At 31.3% G+C, this 25,859-nt stretch overlaps 1 protein-coding gene across 2 annotated transcripts in view; it reads right to left on the bottom strand.

The window, feature by feature from the left end:
• LOC145248906 (BPTI/Kunitz domain-containing protein-like) overlaps window positions 1-25,859 on the bottom strand; it is a 70,935-nt gene that overhangs the window by 8,207 nt on the left and 36,869 nt on the right. Inside the window, exons 1-2 of one of the 2 annotated variants that reach the window (XM_080110686.1) lie at window positions 9,285-9,510; window positions 3,623-3,703 (exon numbers count right to left, since the gene is read on the bottom strand). In XM_080110686.1, coding sequence (XP_079966812.1) covers window positions 3,623-3,692 — 70 coding nt within the window. In that variant the 5' untranslated portion in view covers window positions 3,693-3,703; window positions 9,285-9,510. Of the gene's footprint in view, window positions 1-3,622; window positions 3,704-9,284; window positions 9,511-25,859 lie in introns of those variants that run through there. The other variant, XM_080110687.1, reaches the window with a different exon arrangement.

Below are 25,859 nucleotides of genomic sequence, written 5' to 3'. Positions count from 1 at the left end.
AAAAATGTGAAAACATGCATAAATTATTTTTCTTCTTTACAAGGGCATAAATATTTTTTGTCTCCCGACAAAAGGAGGGTGAACCTGTAAATTCACCCTTGTTTAATGTTTGTGCAAAATTTCAAAAAATTAATGGCGTAGTTATTGAGAAAAGTTCGGACTGACGAACGGACGAACGGACAAGGGTGAATTTACAGGTCCATCCTCTTTTTGTCAGGGGACCAAAAAGAAAATCTGCACCAATATTTTTTTTTTTTTTTTAAATAAGGGCGTACATTTTTTAAATGATTTTATTTTGTGGAATGAGTGGAACTATATTCATGCCTCCGAGTAATTATTTCACATATTTGGTTGTGTGGACGTCTTCGGAGTTTAGTTTAGCTCAGTATATGTAATTTAAATGTCCGAGTCTTCGTCAACAGAAAGATGCTGAATATTCGATCTGTTATAATCAGCCGGGTCTAGCATGATGAAACCCAACAATTATTCTTTTAGGGTTACAAAACTTTATTATACCTGTTTAAAAAGGAAGACTAACTTTGTTGTATCTATGGTAAAAAGAAGGACGTGGGGGGGACGTTTAATGGAGGTTGAAAAAAATTCGTTTCCATTGTATAATTATCATAACGATGGATGTGTTTTAGTCGTTTCCCATTTTTTTTTTAATTATTTTTTTCTTTCCGGTAGTTGAATTTTATTTAAGTCGTTCCCCTGTTTTAATTCGTTTCCCTTTAGAAAAAAAACTCTATTAAGCTTTGAAAACTGAGGGCGAAACACGGTCGCCTGACTCTATAGCCTTATTTAATATTATTTTTTCACCCTCTATTAAAAGTTTTCCCTCCGTCTTTCTTTTTACCAGAGATATAAAATACACAGTCTTTTTTTAGTAGTCATAATATATATATATATACATATATATATATATATATATATATATATATATATATATATGATATAAAATGCTGTAAGTCTGTCTGTCTGTCTGTCTGTCTGTCTATTTCTATATTTTCAAACATTATATATATATATATATATATATATGATTTAAAAAGCTATAAATCTGTCTGTCTGTCTGTCTATTTCCATATTTCAAACTCTTATATCTATATATCTTTAAAAGTGAAAGTTTCTGTCTGTGTGTGTGTCTGTGTGTCTGTGTGTCTGTGTGTGTACATTTATCTACGCAATAAATCTGTCAATTTTAAGTCTACAGACTCGAAGATTTGGGAACATCGATGTATTCGGTTTTTGGCCAGACATTTGGCGATTAAGGGGTCAAAGTTCAACGATTTGACCTTTGAGAACTCTACTAAACTCCTACAACAATTTTGGGGCTACACACTAGAAATTTTAGATATAGGTTCCTTGGACATGGATCTAACTTAACAACTTGATTTGAGCCCAAAACCATAAATTATAAGGGGTCATAATATGGGTCAAATTTTAAAAAAATTGACCGCTTTTTTCTTTTTCTTTTTTCAATATACACCTCCAAATACCCGGGCAACGCCGACCACCCATCCTAGTGTGTATATATATATATATATATATATATATATATATATATATATATATATATATATATATATATATAACGGCCAAATTTCCGTCCGTCTGTTTGTTTCCATATTTTCAAATTTTATCTCCTCTGGAACGTAAAGTCGCAGAGCGGCTCTAGGGGTCTCAAATGATTGGATTTTTACGGACCGTTCTTTTATAGGTCTTTAGCAGGTTTAAATAGTTTTTTTAAGGGGGTCACAAATGGGTTAAAATTGAAAAAACCGTTATACATTTTGTACATTCATCTTAGTTACTTTTTCATTTTTAATCAGTTCACATGCGTGTCACGTTAGTATAGTGGTAACGTCACCATCTTTGAATGCTACAGTTTTGAGATTTGGGAAAATCTTTTTGTTTTTTTGTTTTTTTGCCAGAAATGTGGCTGTCAAGGGGTAAAATTTCAACGGTTTGACATTTGAAAACTCTACCAAACTCCTCCGCGAATTTTTAGTCTAAACACTTGAAATTTTAAATGTAGGTTCCTTGTTCATGGATCAAACTTTTTAATTCGATTTGAGCTCAAAAAAATAAATGCAAAGGGGTCAAAATTGGGGTCAAAATAAAAAGTTTGACTTCTACCAAATTACTCAGCTAATTTCTGGTCTAAACTTATAAAATTTCAGCAATACATACTAGACATAAATTAATAAATATTCCCCACATCTTAGTTTCTTATGATTATTTAAGCGGATATTATGGCATAACATAGGCACCACTTTTTTAGTTTATGATACAAACATTTAATACTTGCAATAAATTTGATCCACAGTCATTAGACCCCAATTAAACAAGATTCCCTTTAAATTTAATTTCTTCTGAAGCTCCCTTAAGCTTAAGCTTTAAATTTAAAAAGAAAATTCTACAATCACTATTATGCAATAGATGTTGATCAAAATTGGAATACGCGTTCTCTAACTAAGGTTTCGTAGTTCAGATTCTGGGTCAGAATCTTGCTAGTTATTATATTCAGCAACTTTCTGCTAGCGAAAATTAACTAAATAATTACTTATATTAATACATTTTCAATGAATTTAATACGAAATTCATATATATGATTCTATTTTTTTAATATGTAATAACCTATATAGTATTAGCTGTGAATATTTTAAAATACTGATGCAATGTTTGTTGTTCTATATTTATAATATAAAATCTTGATTTTAATCTTCGTAAGGGTATAAATTTTTCATTAGTTTATCATCAGATAAGTGATACATTTTAAGATAGAGTCAGTTAAATTATCAGTGTTAACAGAGATACACTTGCAGTTCTTCTAGATAGAGGCGCTCATACTAAACTATCCCTCCAAAATAAACTTGTATTTAATAAATTAGATACCCCAATTAATAAAGTAAATATTTTAACAGTTGTGAACTTTTTTTTAGATGGGGTATGAATTTTATATTATTTAGATTACTCTGACAATTAACCACATCTCGAGTTTTATCTGCAAAACGCTTCAATCAATGCAACCCCCGACCTTCGGCAGATATAAACATTGCCATGTTTTGGCAGGTTTCGAATTTTTTTAGTTTAGTCGGAAGTAATTTAGACGAATTATAAAGATAATTTAGTTATCAGGGAACCTAAGGGGTATAATTTTTAATTTATTATGGTTATTTTTTTAATTAAATACATTAACCAATGGTAAGTTCTTAGAAACATCATATTTACGAAACTAAGAAGTTGCAGGTTTCAGTATGGTTACTCGCATGTTATTCATTTTTTTGCCAGATGAAGATTTTAATATAAAACTTATTGATTTTGATTATCGTTTTCGTCGTCCCCATACTTCGATAGGTTCGAACTACTACAGAGAGAATATACACCATCGTTTTCACAAATGCATACAATGCATATATTACCATACATGTAAGCCTATAAAAGCACACTCGGAGTTATTTGTTTTATATAGGAGTGTATTTCTGTTTCATCGAAATTCATGTAGCGATAGATGGCCGAAGTTGATACGAAGGGCATCACTGATGTTGTGACTATTGCCAGAGTGTATATATTTTTCTTGATTACACCTTAATTCAATTAATAAAAAAACATAACTTACGCTCATCCCAACTGATCACCAGAGAGGATTGTATCGCCAGGAAGAACAGAGGTAAAATGAATCGTAGCATGTTTCTTTATTCTGAAATAATAAAAATAATATATTTAAAAATATCGGGATGGTAAAAAGTTAGATTTTTGTTATTTTAAGTAGATATTAATACATTTCTTTTTTTTTTTCATGCTCGAATTAAAAGTACGTCCGTCGAAATGCTGTGAATATTTTCTAATAAAGATGCTATGAACATCTTTACAAGGAAATCATCACTTATAAAAACATAAAGGCCAATTTTTAATTGAGTTAGTGATTAATTAATGACAGGAAATAATTTAATTCATTTAAATGTTCCATTAAATGAAGAATGTACGTAGTTATTAAATAGAATTTGTTTTGTTTACGGTTTGTGCTGAATTTCTTCTCATGGATGAAATATAATAAACAAAAGTTTTTTTAAAAAATCATAGACCAAGATTTTTATCATCAGTATATGCGTATATATGTGTACGTGTTTATGTGTGTATATATTTATCTGCGTATGTGTGTATGTGTATATGTGCGTGTGTAAATTATAATTATAATGTAATTTACACCTCCGTTTATGAAATGTCATGGTCTAATTACGCCTACTTGTGATGCTAAATATTTGCTTTGGATGAAACACGAGTAGTGTGAGAAATGGAATATTCTACTTTATATATGTATATATATATATATATATATATATATATATATATATATATATATATATATATATATATATACTAGCAGATCAGCCGGCTTTCCTCGGGCCCTATGTGTTGTTCATAACTTTATGTGCATATGCACATATATATTAAAAAGTTTGACTCATTAAAAAGTTTGACTCATGTGTAGGAACTCTACATTCAAAATTTCAAGTGTTTAGATTGAAAATTGGCTGAGGAGTTTGGTAGAGTCTGCAACGGTCAACTCCTTCAACTTTGACCACTTAGCAGCCATATTTTCGGCCAAAAACTGATTTAAAAACTTGCTACCTGTCTGAATAAACTTTATGCAAAATTTCAAATGTTCAAAACAAAAATTGGCTAAGATACCATAAATTCATATACTTTCAATGTATTATGTCACCAAAAGATGAAATTAATTTTTTTAATATATTTTTGTTGTATATGCTAACTAGCAATATTATTTCAAATTAGATCTAATATATGCTAATGACTTTTTTTCTGGGGAGATTAGCCTACATCTAAAATCCATGAGTTACGGAAAAAATCTGAACTGTATTCTTTATTCCAACAATAAATTTCTACTCTGAAAATTAACGTTCTTTTCTGAATGAAATTTAAACAGAAAACATAGAATTGGGTGATAGAGTAGCATCTCCCTCCATTTTCACGTTGTTATGAACAGAAAATTACATCGTTTAAATAATTTTTAAAAAACATATGTTGATCTATAGTTTTATTTATTAGAACGTTCCAATAATTAAAGCCCTTTATCATATTTTCTTGCTTTAATTATTCGGAGTTATTAAGAATAAAGGGAAATAACTATCGTTTCCTTAGAAATCAGTTATTTCCCTTGTATTAGGAAAATTAATGAAGTAACTATAAATTATAGAAATGAATTCTAATTGTTTGAAGTGATATCTGCTATGCCTAATAAGTATTTATTATGGTGTATGTTTAGTTGTATAATTTAACCCGTATATTAAGTAAATAATTATTATAAATAATTATTTTATATTAATGGATAATTTACGACAGGCTCATACTGTTTAATTATTGAGTTTGCTAAAGTATATATATTGTATTTTTTTAGAGGAGGGTTACCACTTATCAAAAAGTAGTGATTGGACGATTCCTATATTTTTCCCGATTCCGATACGATTACTGATTCCGTACTAAGTTCCCGATTCTGATACAATTACCGATTCCGATTCCGATTCTTTATAAATCTCTAAATATTTAACTAAAGACTTTTTATTTTTTATTATTATTTTATTATTTATTATTATTGGTCTATAGTTTTATTTATTAGAACGTTTCAATAATTAAAGCAATTTGTCATATTTTCTTGCTTTCATTATTCGAAATAACTATCATTTCCTAAGAATTCAGTTATTTCCCTTGTATTAGGAAAATTAATCAAGTGACTATTGTTTAAAGTAATATCTGCTATGCCTTATGAGTAGTTATTATAGTGTATGTTTAGTTGTATAATTTAACCCGATGATGATGATGATGACGATGATGACGATGATGATGATGATGATGATGATGATGATGATGATGATGATGATGATGATGATGATGACGATGACGATGAATACGATGATGACGATGACGACGATGACGATGACGATGACGACGACGACGATGATGATGATGATGATGATGATGATGATGATGATGATGATGATGATGATGATTTAACCCGTATATTAAGTAAATAATTATTGAAAAATTTAATTCAACCCTTAATTGTTTTTTTTTTCAGTTAAAGGAACAAAGACAACATTTTTTTTAAAAAATACCAGGTTTAATAGCAAATTATTCAATATTTGTTTTTTTAATCGCTTTTCTTAAAAAAAAAAAAGGATTTAAAGAAAATCAACGAATTGTAACTTGCTTCGATGAAATATATGTATATATAACTTCCAAAAAATCACCTATAAAAATGCTATTCAATGGGTACTTCTATTCTTCATTGTTAAGAATTTACCCATATTGATATTTTTAATTCCATGTATTTTTTAAATAAAAGAATTTTTTAAAACAACTGTTTGAAAAGCCGCCATTACGTAAGCATTTTTACGGTGTTAGCGAAACGCCTAAGCGGTATTTGTTCTTGTTTTGAACTACGGATGGATAGAAGTACTAAGTTCCCGATTCCGATACAATTACCGACTCCGATTCCGATTCTTTATAAATCCCTAAATATTTTACTATAGACTTTTTATTTTTCCCGATTTCTATAAAAAACACATGTTAAATATGCAGATATTTTCCTAAACGTAAAATTAGATTTTTGGAGGATGATCTATAGATTTTAGCTTCACTGGTAGTTTAAAATCAATAAATATTTATTATTCTGCAATTATTACCAGCAATGGAAGCGTTTGCTTTAAACAAAATCAAATAAAAAATTCCATAAGTAAATAATTAAAAGAATCGTCTTGGCATCAGAAAATAGGCACCATTTTTTTTATTCCGATATCGATTTCGATACCCCAAATTTGTCGATTTTCCGATTCCCAATTCCGATTCCAATTTATCGTCCGAAAACTACTAAAAAGCCACTAAAGGTTAATAGGTGTCAGCTGTCCGATGTGATTTGATCATGTAAGTGGGTTGCTCTAAGACTTTGCATTATATTTGAAAACGACCATATTATATATAGGTATGAAGCAGCCTCGCGGTATTGTGTTCAATAACCGGGCAGTTCTAGGAAAAAAAAAACTTTGCTCGTGGAATTTTCGTTTAATTTAAAATACAGATAGAGAGGAATGGAAATTATTCACACTGGTTATAGCTATATAATATTTTCGGGGTTATATATTATGTATACGTATGTCTTCTAGTGGTTAGATTGTATAAGTGTATATACGTGTCATAGGCATCTACATGACGTGTATATATGGGTGTGTTTGTCTATGACCGTACAGCGTTGGATTGTCTCATCTAGAGTTCGTTGTGTGTGTATGTAGAATAACTTTAGAACACAAAGGACAAACAATACTTATTTGGGGTTTCAATATTTGGCCAATCGGGAATATTTAATCCACCTTAGGTCTTGTTTGATGGAAAGCTGCAATGAAAATTCTTCCCAAGAAATAACAAAGCCTCGGGTTTTATTTTCGGCAACTTTTAAAGTGCGGTGGAGTGTTGTGGGTGACGACAAAATCACAAGTCGATCGGCTCAGTGTCATTTGTTTTTTATTCACAAAAACTTTAAATATGAATTTCGTTTTTCAATGCCGCATTCAGTGGCCCTTATTAAATTAGTCCAAGGCCAAATTTCAATATTACTGTTTTCAAAACTTGTCAGTTGAAGTATATTGATTTACAAAACTTGTGCACACTTCTTTAAATTGTTATGACTTTTGATGACATTTCTTGGTTTGAAGACTTGGCAACAATATTTGCGTGTGTGCACCCAGCTCCATATGCGTGTGTGCACAACCAGCAACAATTCCGGCGTTGCCCAGGATACTATTCAACATATAGATTACTACTCTTAAAATTTGCTTTGCTTTCTCTTCCGTTTTATAATCCTAATCCTCAAACGAATAAACAAGATTACTATTATTCATATTATTTTTTCCGATGGGATTTATTTTCAAACGTCCGTAAAAGAAAAAAACAATGATTTTAATCACGCGTTTAAAGGCAGTCAATGCTTAAAAGTCAGGAATTTTGTTCTTGTTTCCCTTTAGTTTTATATATTTTTTCGGACGGTTATCCTCATCTTCCTGAAGAAGGCCAGAGGATGAGTTGGTCAAAACATGGTGAAAAAAAAACACTACGAAGACGAGGATAACAGTCCGAAAGAAAAGAATGAAGACACACACACAAACTGTTTTTTATATATAAGTTGAGATTGTATTTGTCTTCCATTCTAATTTATTATCCATTCGTATTATAATACGTCATCCCTAGATATTTAGATATTGATGATGTGGGGGTCTAAGAAAGCAACCCCTGTCATGGACGTGCATCAAAAGCATAGATGAGTCATTGAATTCTTTCATGCAGGAAAAACTGAACTGATCAACATTCATCAGTGCCTGTTATACGTTTTCGAAGCCGATGCAGTTGATGTCAGAAAAAATTTGCGGACGAATTAAATTATAAAGCCTAATATTACAAATACATTTGAGAAGTTTTACTCCCCACACAAGCGGAAAGGCCCGGCGTATAAAAGAAAGTTCTTTGATAAGACAGGGGCGCGTTCGAAATGAATGTTTCTGTTTAGAACACAACTGAACCAGGATACTGGAATTTTGCATTTTAAACTTTAATTCAAGCCATTATATAAAACTAATTTTATAAAATCAACAGTAGATTCTCTACAGTGCAATGTAGCCGACAATGTATTATGGATTAAGTCAATGCGGAAAAGCATGTAAAGTTTCCTCCTCCCAATGAAACTAGAGCAGGCATCCAATCGATTTGATTGACAAATGGGCAATTTCACCGATTTTGATGACAATAAAATATGGTATGGAACATTCGTTGGTCTTCATTCGATCCCGAGCAACGACGCAATTCAAGTGAACCACATCGACCTAACCATCTCCCATGAATGGCTGAATGAACACTGTCATTTTAGGAAAATAAATTAATGCGATTCTCGATAGATTTGAAGAAATCAAGTCGAATGATTGGTAGCATATAAAATTTTAAATCAAAACTCATATTGTGTATGTTGTTCTTTATCCATTGCTTTTGTGTGTGTGTGTGTGTGTGTGTGTGTGTGTGTGTGTGTGTGTGTGTGTGTGTGTGTGTGTGTGTGTGTGTGTGTGTGTGTGTGAAAAATATAATTCATGAATAAATTAAAAGATTTTCAAAATAGGAAATGATTTTTCAATTATCTCATAAAAGAACAAAAAAAACGAAGAGAGAAAAGAAATTATACAAAAAAATAATAAAATCAAGTGACAAAGCTGTATCATACTTACTCTTGTTTTGTGTTCTTTTTGACTTGTGTCCCCGTCTCGCCGTCAGACTTTTTCCCTGCACGTCTGTCACTTGGTAATTCTAGAAATGAACAGCGACTCTTCAGCAGAAAGTATTGTTTATATAAGAAGTGTTGGTGAGCATTGACCAATCGAAAGAGCTGCGCACGAACGTGACGATGACGTAATTATTCTTGAGAATACCCGGTATTTCTTCAATGCGTAATGGCTTTGAAACGAGTATATCACCCACCGGTAGTTTTGTTTTTGTTTTGTTTTTGTTTTGTTTTGTTTTTTTATTTATTTATTATATATTTTTGACACGTCCATCTCATGTATAGGTATGACCAATTACGTCTGATTGAGCATGCGCGAAACGAATTTGAAGGGCTTTTGAGAAATGCCACACCCATGCAAATTGTTCACGTATTCATAATAAACAAACAGGGCTACTCGGCATTACCCGGGACAAAAATATAACTTAACATTTATCCCCCCGCCCTTTGCCTCTCCCTTCCTCTCTCCTATTTTTCTTTGTCCGACATATTCTTCTCCTCGAACATACACACATATCTCGAGTAAGCATAAAATAAATAACTCTGAAAAATTATCATAACATTTGCATAACATAAAAAAACTTTTTTGCATCTTGATAATATTAAATTATATAAATGCCGATTTGATTACCCTTCCAATAAATGATTTTCTTTTCTAAATTTGAGATATTTTCCGAGGTTAGGCCAAATACTAACTGTATATGGGCTTGTATTATTTGGATTAATCAAATTAATGTTCTGATCTTTAGTGTTATTTGCACAACGTTTCGCTCGGTGTAAACCTCGACATCATTCAGGTTTATGAGTTACAACGTTTTAGTCGTTTTCCTTTACTAAACACGGCGACTTATACACCTGAGAAAGGTCGGAGGTTACACCGACCGAAACAGCGGGCAAATAACAGTCAAGATGAGACCGTTAGTCGGTAATTCTAAGTAATGCAAACAATCATCTCTCATTTAAAAAAATGGACGGTTTTTTCAAGCTATAGGGAGACATACATACATGTAAACGTTTTATTTATTATTTTATTATGTGTATTTTTTGGAATCATTTGAGATGAAGCTTTATAATTTGTGTATTCAATTTTTTTTCGGACTGCTATCCTTATCTTTATAGTTACTGTTGCTTTACCACGTTTCGGCCAACTCATTTTCTGCCTGTCGCGGTTAATTACATGAAGAAGGCCAAAGGATTAGTTGGCTGCGACGTGGTGAGACAACAATAACTATTAAGATGAGGATAACAGTTCGCAGAAAAGTTAATACATATACACGTTTTCCTATTATAGATGACAGACTGATATTTATGCAAAATGTTTACATGGGAATCGTCTACGAAGTTTGGAAATATGATACATTATAGATTTTGCACGCGTTAATTAATTCCTCGAATAAGCTATGTCGAAATCAACGTCCCTCATTTTTTAAGAAAACTTTGGTTTCATAAGCTCTAAAGACTGACCTTTCACTTAAAATATTTTATTCTTTTTTTTTTGTCTTGTGAATCAAATGATTCTATCGTTGGCATTCGTTTCCTTGATATCATTTTAGTTTGAATTCACTCTAGAAAGACATTGGCTACTTACGGGAGGAACCACATGAAACATCCTAAGTAAATATTTGTCACTTTACATATGCTTTCTTAATTTGAGACTAGCAGTTCAGCCCGACTTTGCTCGGGCCCTATGTACTGTTAATAACTTTAGATGCATATATATATATATATATATATATATATATATATATATATATATATATATATATATATATAGATAGATTAAAAAGTTTGTACTCATGTACAGGTATGCTACATTTAAAATGGCTAGTGTTTAGACTAAAAATTGACGGATATATTTGATAAAGTCTTAAAAGCTCAAATCGTTGAACTTGCACCCCTTGATAGCCAAATTTCAGGCCAAAAAACCGGTTAAAAAAATTTAAAAGATATCAATTTACTATTACTCTCAACTCAAAACCTAATTACTATTAATTAACTATTAATCTCAAACCCAAAATTATTTGCTGCTAATTTACTATTGTTCTCAACTACAAAATTTATTTACTATTAATTTGCTATTAATCTCAACCCCAAAATATTTGCTTCTTATTAACTATTGTTCTTTACTCCGAAGTTATTTACTAATAATTTACTATTAATATCAAAGATGAAATTATTTGCTATTAATTTACTATTACTATAAACTTCAAACTTATTTACTCTTAATTCACTATTAATCTCAAACCCAAAATTATTTGCTATTAATTTACTATTACTCTAAACTTCAAACTTATTTACTGTTAATTCACTATTAATCTCAACCCCAAAATTATTTGCTATTAATTTACTATTACTATAAACTTCAAACTTATTTACTCTTAATTCACTATTAATCTCAAACCCAAAATTATTTGCTATTAATTTACTATTACTCTAAACTTCAAACTTATTTACTGTTAATTCACTATTAATCTCAACCCCAAAATTATTTGCTATTAATTTACTATTACTATAAACTTCAAACTTATTTACTCTTAATTCACTATTAATCTCAAACCCAAAATTATTTGCTATTAATTTACTATTACTATAAACTTCAAACTTATTTACTCTTAATTCACTATTAATCTCAAACCCAAAATTATTTGCTATTAATTTACTATTACTCTCAACACCAACCTTATTTACTACTTGTATTTCTTCCCGGCTTTGCTCGGACCCTATGTACTGTTCATAACTTGCCCTACGTGTGAATACACTTTATGTAAGCTTTCAAATGTTTAGACTAAAATTTGTCTGTGTAATTGAGTAGAGTCCGCAGAGGTAAAGTCTTTTATATTTCACCCCAATTTACACACCTAAACATCTATTGTTTTGGTTTCAAATCAAAATACGAAGTTTTACCCATATACAAGTCACCTACATCTAAAATTTCTAGTCTGTAGACCGAAAATTGGCGGAGGAATTTGATAAAATCTGCAAATGTCAACTCTTTCAACTTTGACATTTTAGCAGCCAAATTTTCGCCCCAAAACTGATTAAAATACTTGCCGCAGGTCTGAATACCCGTTATGTAAAAATTTCAAATGTTACACAAAATTGGCTAAGTAGTTTGCTAGACACCGCATAGCTCAAATATTTTGAACTTTGACACATTTGACTGCTCAAATTTTCAACCCAAACCGATATAAAAGCTTGCTCTTTCTTTGAATATCCTTTGTGTAAAATTTCAAATGCCTAGACCAGACATTGACTGAGTAATTTGGTAGAGACCGCACAGGTCAACTTTGTTTTTACTTTGACCCCACTTTTGACCCCTTAACATTTAGTTTTGAGAGCACAAATCAAATTAATAACTGTGATCCATGTCTAAGTAATCTACGTTTAAAATTTCAAGTGTTTAGACCCAAAATTGGCGGAGAAGTTTGGTAGAGTTTTCAAAGGCCAAATCGTTGAACTTTGACCTCTTATTAGCAAAATTTCTATCCGAAAACCTATTAAAAAGATTTTCGCACATCCCAATACCCCTGATGACAAATCTCGAGTCTCTAGACCGAAAATTGGCAGAGTGATTCGTACACACACGTACACACACGTACACACACGTACACACGTGTACACACACACACATGCATTAATCTCAAACTCAAAATTATTGCTACTAATTTACTATTTTACAACCCCAAACTTATTAACTATTAATGCACTATTTATCTCACACCCAAAATTATTTGCTATTAATTTACTATAGTTCTGAAATCCAAACTTAATTACTAATAATTCACTATTTATCGCAACCCCAAAATTATTTGCAATAATTTACTATTTTCCAACCCCAAACTTATTTCTAGTTAATTCACTAATAATCTCAAACCCAAAATTATTTGCTATTAATTTACTATTTTCCAACCCCAAACTTATTTCTAGTTAATTCACTAATAATCTCAAACCCAAAATTATTTGCTATTTATTTACTATTTTTTCAACTTCAAACTTTATTAACTATTAATTCACTATTAATTTCAAACCAAAATTATTTGCTATTAATTTAGTATATTTTGAAATCGAAACTTGTTTGCTAATAATTCACTATTAACGTAAAACCCAAAATTATTTGCTATTAATTTACTATTATTCTCAACTCCAACCTTATTTACTACGTGCATTTCTGCCCGGCTTTGCTTGAACCTTTTGTACTGTGCATAACTTACCCTATGTGTGAATATATTTTTATGTAAAATTTCCAATATTTAGACAAAAAATTGTCTGAGTAATTTCGTAGACAGATAAGATAAATTATTGTAAACTATGACCCAAATTTGGATCCCTCAACACTTATTGTTTTGGTTTTAAATCAAAATAAAATGTTTGACCCATGTCTAAGTTACCTACATTTAAAATTTCAAGTGGTTTGACTCAAAATTGGCGAAGTAAGTTGATAGAATCTCCAAAGGTCAAATCTTTCAACTTTGACCTTTTGGCAGCCAAATCTTTGCCTCAAAACATATTAAAATGATTGCCGCATGTCTGAGCACTCGTTATATTGAATTTCAAACACTTAGGCCCAAAATTGGCTGAGTAGTTTGCTAAACACCGCAAAGGAAAAAATCTTTTGAACTTTGAGCCTTTGGTAGCTCAAATTTTCGACTCAAACCGATTAAAAAGATTGTCTTATCTTTTATTACACTTTATGTAAAATTTCAGTAGTCTGCAAAGGTCAACTCTGTAAAACGTTGAGCTCTTGCCAGCCAAATGTTCGCGCAAAAACTGATTAAAAAGCTTACTGCATGTCTTAATACCCTTTATGCAAAATTTCAAATGCTTAAAATAAAAATTGGCTTAATAGTTTGCTAGAGACTGCAAGGGTAAAATCTTTTGAACTTTGATCCCTTGGAAGCAAAATTCTCAGCAAAAGAACAATTAGAACACTTGCCTCATGTTTAAATGCACTTCATGTAAAATTTCAAATGTTTTAACCAAAAATTGGCTGAGTAATTTGGTAGAAAGTATAGAGACAAGTTTTTTTTTTAATTTGACCTAAATTATGACCCCTTAACATTTACTGTTTTAGGTTCAAATTGTATTGTAAAGTTAGATCCTTGTCCAAGTAACCTATATCTAAAATTTCAAATGTTTAGACGTAAAATTGTCGGAGGAGTTGGTAGACTTCTCAAAAGTCAAATCATAAAACTTTGAGCCTTTAATAGACAAATTTCTGGTCGAAAACAGATTCAAAAATTTTTCCCAAATCTCAATACATGTTATAACAAATCACGAGTCTATAGACCGAAAATTGACAGAGTTATTTGGTAGGAAATTAACACAGACACACAGACATTTTCACTTGTATATATATATATATAGATATTTTACAGATAATATTTTGGAAATTAATTATGAATGAATATAACATTGAACAACAAATGCAATTGTGAAATTGTTTTACCAAAATCAGGGGTCAATTTGGCAACAACATTATCTCTCGCTATGGTAATGTCAAACGGTTACCACGTTCCCCAGACTTGACTAATCCCGACATTTTCTTGTGAGAATAACTTAAACAATGAGTGTATGTTAAAAAAACACAAACCATGCAAGGAAAACATCTAGAACAAAATATGGGAATAAAATCGTAATCCAGGGATTCTGTGATATGTCATTAATAATGTTTTGGAAAGAGCACAAGTATGAAAAGCTGAAAATGAGCAACATTTTTCATAAACAAATATTGTTTGAATTAATTAATGATCGCTCGTTTTTAAAGTAATATGCAAATTAGTTGACCTTCATAAAGTCGCTCATATATTCATAATTGAGTATACTAAGAAGTTGGTTTAATATTCTTTAAAGAAAAAGTATCCAACCTTCGGGCTAAGATTTGACCCTCCCCCCCCCATCAGTTTTCTAAGGACTTCATTTCTAAGTTTGTTGTTAGTCATTTTACTTTGTATTCTTTAATGTAATCATTACTGCAATGTATTTTAATTTGACGTACAATAAAATAAATATATAAAATCTCGGGTGTAGTATCTGTTCTGGTGCTTTACAAAGAGATGGTGTGTGGTGGAGGGTTGTGGGTGATGATAAAATGACAAATCTATCGGTTCAGTGTCCGTCACATTTTTTTTTTTTTTTACAAAAATTTTTAGACATGAATTTTGTTTTGCCATGTCGGATTCAAGTAACCCTTATTAAATTCATCCAAGGTCAAATTTCAATATTACTGTTTTCAAAACTTGTCATTTAAAGAATATTAATTTCAAAACTTGTGCACACTTCTTCAAATTGTTATGACTTTTGATGACATTTCTTGGCTTGAAGACTTGACAACAATATTTGCGTGTGTGCACCCAGCTCCATATGTGTGTGTGCACAACCAGCAATAATTCCGGCATTGCCCAGGATACTATTCAACATATAGATTACTACTCTTAAAATTTGCTTTGCTTTCTTTTCCGTTTTATAATCCTAATCCTCAAACGAATAAACAAGATTACTATTATTAATATTTTTTTCGGAAACGAAAACAATGATTTTAACCAGGCGTTTAAAGGAAGTTTATGCTTAAAAGTCAGGAATTATTTCCCCCTTTTTTAAGGAATAAAATTTTTAACAATAAACAAAATTATTATACATTATTTTTTTATATTGGAATGCTTGAGATGAGTAATTTGTGTATTTCGTGTTTTTTTTTCTTTTTTCGGAGTGCTATTCTCATCTTCCTGAAGAAGGCCAGAGGATGAGATGGCAAAAACATGGCGAAACAACAACTATCAAGACGAGGATGACAATCCTAAACAAAAGAATAAATTACTTATCTGAAAGGATTCCAATAAAAAATAATATATAATACCAATCAGACCTGAAAATAGAAGACCATATTAGAACACAAATATCTATTATATAAATCTCACCTGTCTGTTTAAATGTATGTATGTATGTATGTATATATGTCTGCCTTAAACTTTCGATAGAGGCGACAGATTTTCACGCGATTGGTATGATTTTTAAGCACGACGCTTCGGATGACAAATATCGAAAAATATGTTAAAAACATTTATGCCTTCACCCTCAACTGGGCACTTTTCTAGAAGTAGGGGTCGCTTTTTCCTTGATATTTTCGAAAGTCATTCCCTCTTTTCGATTGACTAGCCTTAATTTAAAACTTCGTCACTCCGGTTTGGCGATGAACGCCATGGCAAAGATGTCACGTTTTTTTTTCACGTTCTTTTCCTCCTTCGCGGTACGGGTTCGAGTCTGTCTTCCTACTACCACTATTTTTTTTTCTCAACACACACCTTCAAACACCCGGGTCACGTCGAATACCCAGGCTAGTCTATAATGTAAATCTCACAGTTCTGTTTAAATATATGTATGTATGCATGTATGTATGTATGTGTGTATGTATGTATGTATGTCTGCTTGCCTGCCTGAAACTTTGACAGAGGTGAGGGATTTTCACTGGATTGGTATCGTTTTGAAGCACGACCCTTTAGACGACAAATATTGAAATATTGGCTTTGACTAAAAACATAAATTTTTTCACCCTCAACTGGGAAGTTTTCTACAAGGAGTATTCGCTTTTTTGCTAGCCATTTTTTTTTCAAATCATCGTATCGGTTGGATTGACTTTGTTTAATTTTCACGCTCCAAACTTCGGGTTGCGTCATGGACTAGCAGTAACAGGTCAGATTTTCTGTCCCTTTCTTTTCCGTCTTCGCGTCACGGGTTCAAACTTGCCTGCCTGCAGCCACTTTTATTATTATTATTATTATTATTTTTTTTTTTGCCCTACATACACCTCCAAACATCCGAGCAACGCCGGGAACCCAGGCTAGTATTTATATATTTATAAGACGAAAAATCCAAGGTTGATCGACCTTTGAAGCCTGTAGCACAGTGGATAGAGGCGTTGAGTCTTTACGGCTCCATGTATGCATTGTCAGAAGATAGGGGTTTCAACCCTACCTAAAGCAGGCCAGAGGATTAGTTGATCAAAATGTAGTGAGCTAAAACGACTATGGAGGGCAGTAATTACAGTTACAACACTCAGCCTTCCTATTCCGTCGTGAGTCATCTCCTGAAGAAGGCCTGAGGATGAGTTGACCGAAACGTGGTGAAACAACAACTACAAAGATAAAATAACAGTTCGCAAAAAAAAAATAAAGAAAGAAAATTATTATTTTTACGTTATGAAAGCCTATAAAAAAAGACGAATACAATAATTAAGCTAAGTTGTCGTCTGCTTGTTGAAAAGAAATACATGTATAATTTTTAAGTGATGCCATGTTTTGGTCCGTTTCCTTTACCAAACATGGCGATTTATGCACTTGAAAAAAGTTGGAGGTTATACTGACCGAAACAGTGTGCCTATAACAGTCAAGATGAGACTGTTAGTCGATAAGTCTAAGTAATGCACACAATTATCTCTCATTTAAAAGAATGCAGGGGTTTTTTTAAGCTAGAAGGAAACATACACACATGTATACGTTTAATTTATTATTTTATTTTTATATTTTGTTATCATTTGAGATGAAGCTTTACAATTTGTGTATTCAATTTTGTTTTTGTGGACTGTTATCCTTATTTCCATAGTTGTTTTTCCTTCGTGGCGCAATGGATAGAGGCGTTGAGTGTCTACGGTTCTAGGTGAGAATTGTTTAAAGATAGCGGTTTCAATTCCCTAACCCTAATCCTAACCCGAACCACATGAAAGTTGGCAACATCCTAAGTGGGAGGTTTTCTGTGGAACGAACTGGATTCGAACTTAGCACACCTAGGTTTTCAGTCCGTGCCGTAAACCAATGAGCCAGAGTCACTTCCGTAATCTTTAATAAAATACATAGATCCAGCCTGTTATCTATCAGGTGAACTAGAAAGTTCTTGCGGTTTTTAACTTTTAATCTCGGCCCAAACAACAATAATCACTTTCGGAATCAACATACTTTTGCCAACTCAAAACAAGTGTATCTTTGCCAGTAACGTAAATGCCGTGGAGATTTGTCAAATAGATACTTGAAATACTTGAAGTAGTTACCCAGCGTTTTGAATAAAAAAAATGTTCAATTGCCGTTCGTTATATATGGTATTATAATATGTAAAAGATTTACATGACAAAAACAGGATGGCATACAGAAATGGAAAACAAATAAAAATTTTCTCTATAGCTTCTTATTTCTTCGTGTTTATTTAATTACTTAATTATTTATCGCTCGTATTTTATTTCGACCTCACACGTGTATCTCTATAATTGCATTTATTTCAAATCTTTTTAAAATCCTCGTAGCTTTGCTTGTTCATCTTCTTTACTGCCTCTCCTCTTTTTTCTCAACAAATAAAATAATACTAGCAGGCTGCCCGGCGTTGTTCGGTCGTAAATACACTTAAATACAATATTTTAATGAATGCAGATTTCGTATTTATTATAATACAGCAAATTCTCTGTTAATTATTATACTGTACCCAATAATTATAGAAATGCTTTCAAAAGTTTAAAACAAATCACTTCGATGTCATCAGTTGTAAACGAAATCAAGACTTCCATCTATTGTCATTATTAAGCCCATCAGCCTTCTTCGTCTGAGAGATAGACAAAAAAAAAGGCTAAAATCAAGCGAATTCAAACTAAAAATGCAGATGATAGTTGATTGACTCCTGCTAAATTTAACTGCATTTTTTAATGTTCACCCTTAAGCGGCTATTTTACAGGCTATAAATCAAATCAGAAGTGTTTCGATGTCCAAATACCCTATATATCAAGTTTCAAGTATATAGACAAAATATTCAAAGAAGTGTTTGTTAGAGACTTTTCGCACATACAGCGACACTGTAACACACACACACACACACACACACACACACATATATAATATAAAGCTGAATGTGTGTGTGTGATCAGGAATAGGCTCCTATATGGTTGACTATTTTAAAAAACTGATTGCATATAATGTGATCTGGCAGAACGGTGGTTCATTAAAATTGTGAGGTCTGCGTTCGCGCCTGGTCCACAAAGTATGGAAATACAAAATATAAAAAAAAAAAAAAACACGTTTACAAGTGTTTTTGATATAGATGTACATAATAATACTTTGATAAATATGTTTTAACTTAAATATGAATAGTATAATAAAATTGTGGGGTCGGCGTTCGCGCCTGGCCTCCATAGAATGGAAATAGGCACAAACTTTAATAAAGACTTTTCATATCTATCTGCGTAAGTATAGTTTGATAATTATTTTTCAGTTTGAAAAAATATGGTATAATAAAGTTATGGGGTGTTCGTTCGCGCCTGACCTCCATAGAATGGTAATATGTCACAAAGTTTAACAAGGTTTTTTTTTTATATAGATCCACAGAATATTGTGATAAGTGTTCCAGTGTGAATAGGTATGGTATAATAAATTATGGGATTTATCTATTTAATTTTTACTTTCATCATATTTTGCTTTGGTTTTCATACCCCCAAATTCGAAGCTATCTCTTTACAAACCTTCCTTTTCATAACCTATCATACTTTCATAAATCAGAGTCCATTTTCTGTAGGCTGTTTTTGAACCCATTCAACGACGGGTACTTTTGCTAGTCTATATATATATATATATATATATATATATATATATATATATATATATATATATATATATATATATAAACTAGCTGTACCCTGCCACGCGTTGCTGTGACTCAATTTGGTGTAATGGAAAATTCTAATAAAAAGAGAAAATGCATGTTTCTTATGTTCTTAGTACAGCAATCCATTCCAAAAAGTTTTTTTAAAAAAAAGACGAAAATGAAAAAAATGGTACTCTTGCAGAATTGGATCCGGATCCTCGGGAGTTACCGTCAATCATGGCTTGGGCTCGACCAACATTCATTGGATTAAGCTTAATGTTGCTAAAACGTTGAAACGCTAAATAGAGTTTTTTTTTTTATTGTATTCAAAAATGTGAGTTTTTAATTAATATTTGGGTGAGGGGATTACTATACACAGATTTGGAAAAGTTGTCCAAAAACGAATAAATGAAAGCAAAGGTAAGGTAAATTACGTTTCTACCTAACTGGATAATTTTTTAGTGTTTTTATCAAATGTAAAATGTTTAATCGGCTCAAAAAACTAAGTGTTTATTGATGTATTTGAAAAAGACGAATGGTTGCGGCCTCTGTTAAATACGTTAAGTTTTGGAAAATCAGTTAAAAACTATACAAAACAATGTCAGACACCCACTGATTATATGTTATCGTGACATAGGCTGATATATTCGGTGGGTTTCTGGTGGTATTTTGCATAGTTTTTTTAGTTTTAAATCATTTTCCCAAACTTAACATCATCAACAGTGTCCGCCACCATTTGTATTTTTCAAATACACTGATAAACACTGTTTTTCGAGCCGACTAAACGTTACAGTAAATAAAACGGGTGTGTGTTACTAAACACAGAAACGAAAAAGTTGTTGAAAATTAAATATAACAAATAAATGTCATGAAAGGCAAGATAAGTTACTTTTCTACTTTACTGGATAATATTGTAGTGTTTTTATTTAGTGTAAAATATTTAATCGGTTCGAAAACATGTAGTGTTTATCTGTATATTTGAAAAATACAAATGGCGGCAGACTGTGTTGAACAGGTTAAGTTTGCGAAAATTAGGTAAAACTAAAAAACTATACAAAATACGGTAAGGAACTCACTCAATATATGTTAGCGTGACATAGGCGGACATGTATTCGGTGGTTTTTACAGTATTTGCATAGTTTTTTAGTTTTAACTCATTTTCCAAAACTTAACGTGTTTAACACAGTCTGCCGCCATTTGTAATTTTCAAATATAGTAGTTAATGCTGTGTTTTTCGAGCCGAATAAACATTTTAAATTAAAAAAAAAACTAAAAAATTATCAATTTTGGTAATAAAGTAACATATCTTTCCTTTGATAATATTTGTTATATATTTATTTTTTGACAACTTTTTCGAATTTATATGTACAGAAGTACAAACCCAATAATAACACTAAAAATTATCCAATTAGGTAGAAAAGTACTTATCCTGCCTTTGAAAATATTTACTTGTTATATATTTGTTTTTGTTGACAATTTTTCAAGTCTTTGTGCACGTACAAACCCAAAGGGGGCATTTTTCTGTCTAATTTTATTTTTGGTTCCGCGCTTAAATTTAAATTTTACGATATCTTATTTTAGGGGAGGGTATTTTTATTACATTAGGTCCACCTCCACAATTTCGACTATGCTGAATAAGAAAATCTCATTTAAATTTTGCAGAGGCAAGTAGTTTTCGAGATATAAAGACCTGTACTATGCACTATAATTCACTGGCGGCCATGAATAAACACTCCCAACTTCCACATATTTAGAACGGCTTTCGGAATAAACAACACCCATGCCTAACCACGTGTTTTAACCTTTTACCTGTCTTTCGTCTGTTAAAAACGGCTTTTGGAATAAATACCACCATTCTCCCCATGTTAAGAATGACTTTCGGAATAAACACCCCCCAACCTACCCATGTTAAAAATTGTGGAGGTGGACCTAATGTGAAAATTTACCTTTTGTTTTTTTAAGAAATTGTTAGTTGAAAGCATAGAATAGTGACAAAACACCATTCCCTTCCCTTGGTAAGAATGGCTAAAAAAATAACGGTTTTCTTTGAACTGTATTTAACCTAACAATTTCTGGTGCTAATGAACTTACTGATCCGCGCTATTTTCTGAATCGTATTTCCAAGTTTAATTAAAGTTTTATGATATGTTTTTATATTCAATTGTAAGGTTAAAGTACAGAATAGGTACAAAACACCCTCCCCTCCCCATGTTAAGAATGGGTTTTTAAATAATAACGTTATTATTTCAGCACGGATCACTCTCTGCATGAGTACCTAATAATTTTTCAGCCATTCTTACCATGGAGAGGGGATGGTGTTTTGTAACTATTCTGTACTTTCAACTAACAATTTATTATTAAAAAAGATATCGTGAAATTATAAAAAAATAAAAAGATATTATGAAAGTTGAATTTAAATTGAAAAAAAAACACAACGTGAACGGCGCGTTCAATATTGTAGCCAGAGCTTATTTGGAAATAAGGTCACCTTAGTCGATTAATGGGTGCTTATGCACTTACTGATCCGCACTATTTTTTAAATCGTATTTCCAAGTGTAATTAAAGTTTTACATGTTTTTTTGTATTTTTTTAGATTAGGTCCGCCTCCACAATTTTCTTTTAAATGACGCCTTTTATAAGTTTCCGATGATGCTAAATACGGTAATTGCATTCAAATTTTGCAGAAATAAGTAGTTATTGAGATATAAATAGTTGTTTTATGCATTGTATATCTTTGTTACGCGCGTAAATTATTTTTATGACGTACATGCATGCGCATAAAAAAGATGGCCGCCAGAGATTACAATGCATTATACAACTTTTATATCTCGATAACTACTTATTTTTTATTCAATTGTATGGTTAAAGTTAAGAATAGGTATAAAACATCCTCTTCTCCCCATGTTAAGAATGGATTTTTAAATAATAACGTTATTATTTCAGCACTGATCAATAAGTGCATGAGTACCCAATTTCTTTAATAAAGAAAAGGCATTCATGTTTTATTATATAAAAATAACTTCTGTAAAACAAAAAAGGGGGAAAAAAGTGCACTTTCAATTTTTGTTAAAAAAGGTTTTCTTTAAAAAAAGAAATAAAACCACAGAAAAAAACAGAAAACAAAACATTAATCGGTACTCATGCAGAGAGTTATCCGTGCTGAAATAATAACGTTATTATTTAAAAAGCCATTCTTAACATAGGGGTGAAGGGGGTTTGTACCTATTCTGTACTTTAACCTTACAATTGAATAAAAAACATCTAACACTTTAATTAAACGTGGAAACACGATTTAAAAAAAATAGCGCGGATCACTCTCTGTATTAGCATCGAAAGTACAGAATAGTTAGAAAACATCCTCCGTCCCCATTTTAAGAATGGCTTTCTAAATAATAACGTTAATGCTTCAGTACTGTTCCTTGTCTGCTTAAGTTTAACTTTTGTTTATTTAATTGTTAGGTTAAAGTACAAAATAGTTACAAAACACCTCTATTCCCATGTTAAGAATCGCTTTCTAAATAATAACGTTATTATTTCAGCACGGTAGCTTCTCTGCTTAAGTACCATATTTTGTTTATTAAATTGTTAGGTGAAACGACAGAATAGTTACAAAATACCGTCCCCATGTTAAGAATGGCTTTCTAAATAACATTATTTCAGCACGATATTTTCTATGCATAAGTACTATCTATTTTTGTTTATTAAATTGTTAAGTGAAAGTATAGAATAGATGCAAAACTCCCTCCCCATGTTAAGAATAGCTTTCTAAATAACGGTATTATGTCAGCACGGTACCTTTTCTGCATAAGTACCATCTTTTGTTTATTAAATTGTTAGGTGAAAGTATAAAATAGTTACAGAACACCCTCCCCTTCCCATGTTAAGATTTGGTTTTCTTAATAACATTATTTCCGCACGGTACCTTCTCTGCATAAGTACCACCTTTTGTTTATTACATTGTTAGGTGAAAGTAAAGAATAGTTACAAAACGTCCTCCCCATGTTAAGAATGGCTTTCTAAATGTTATTATTTTAGCACGGTACCTTCTCTGCATAAGTACCATGTTTTGTTTGTTAAATTGGTAGGTGAAAGTACGGTACTCATGCAGGGAGTGAGCCGTGCTGAAATAATAACGTTATTATTTAAAGAGCCATTCCTAATATTAGGAGGTGAGGGTGTTTTGTACCTAATCTGTATTTTAACCTTACAATTGAATAAAAACAAAAATATAATAAAACTTTAATTAAACGTGGAAATACGACTTAAAAAAAATAGCGCGGATCACTCTCTGCATTAGCACCAAATATTGTTTAAGCACGTTAACAATCCGTAAATTTTCTTCGAAAAAACGATACTTTCACCTAATAATTTATAGTGTTAATAATAATAAAAAAGTTCATATTTTCTTATATAAAAAAAAAACAAAAAAAAATAAACAAAAAACAAAAAACGACTTCGAATCAAAAAGCAAGCGAGAATTTTTTTCGCCTTATATAATAAAGAAAAAACTTTTAATTAAAAAATTGGAAAAATAAACAAATTAACTATGTTTTTTTTCTCATCGAGTAAACAGAAAATGAAATCTTTTAATTCGTTTCGTAAAATCGTTGTGTATGAAATGAATTGAAACGGAAGTTCAGTTCTTTAATAAAAACAGGTTCGCACTATCGGTTTACGAAAAATATTTTTATTTTATTTATTATTTTTTATAATTGGCGATGTTAATTAATTTTAATAACATAGAAACATCCCTCGACTCTAAAGACGGGTTGTCTGAAAATTTCAAATGAATTGATAATGGAGAAATATGGTTTTATCGACTTTGAACGAACCAAGAATTACATTTTTGTATATATGGATATAAATAAGGTGTCCAAAAATCACTGAAGAGGTTGAATTAATTATTATTTTTCTTTATTACAGACATTTTACAGACAATATTTTGGAAATTAATTATGGATGCGTATGGCATCAAACAACGTACGCAAGTTGTGAAATTGTGTTACCAAAATCAGGGGTCAATTTGGCAACAACATTATCTCTCGCAATGGCAAAGTCCAATGGTCACCACATTCCCCAGATTTAACTAACCTCGACTTTTTCTTGTGGAGATATCTTAAAGAAGGAGTCTATGTTAACAAACCCGAAACTCTGAAAGAATTCAAGAAAATATTAGAAACGAAATAAGGGAGATAAATAGTAATCCAGAGATTCTGCAATCTCTCATGAACAATGTTTGAGAAAGAGCACAAATATGCAAGGCTGAAAATCGGCAATATTTAAAAAGACATTATTTTTATAAATAAATATTTTTTGAATTTTGAATTTTTTTACATTTCTTGTTGTCTTAATTAGATTGTGTTAAAATTACAGAAATTACAGAAACATATAAAAACATTAAAAAAATCTATTTAAGTTCAAAACCCTTCCGCGACCTTTTTTTTAAGTGTAAGTAAAGAAAAAAATTCGACCCTCCTCCTTAACCCTAATCATAACCATACCCCCCCCCCCAATTTTCTAAGGATTTCATTTCTAAATTTATTAATAGTCATTTTACTTTGTATACTTTTATGTACTAATTACTGCAATGTATTTTAATTTGACGCACAATAAACTATATATAAAAGACAACAGTCTAGTATCTGTATTGATGCTATACATTATTTCCTTTAGTGAACAGAGGGGACACTTTTCTGTACTAAGGCAATGTTTATTTGTGCATACTGTCACATTTTTCGTAGTGAAGCAAAAAGAAAATACCAAGATAAAAAGTATTTCTTTGTTTATAATGTCAGAGCGAGAAAGTTTTTAACCGAGTCGTCTATTTAATCATAAATCGTGTGCCAAAATGCTCGACGAATGTATATAACAAACACTGTCAATTTTGGGTATATAAAAAAGGGGACAATTT

Source organism: Euprymna scolopes, chromosome 27 (genome assembly GCF_053919585.1).
Source record: "Euprymna scolopes isolate OS-2025 chromosome 27, ASM5391958v1, whole genome shotgun sequence".
Taxonomy (NCBI): Eukaryota; Metazoa; Mollusca; class Cephalopoda; order Sepiida; family Sepiolidae; genus Euprymna; species Euprymna scolopes.
The sequence above is the reverse complement of the archived record's forward strand: the minus strand, read 5'-3'. Positions and strand labels throughout refer to the sequence as shown.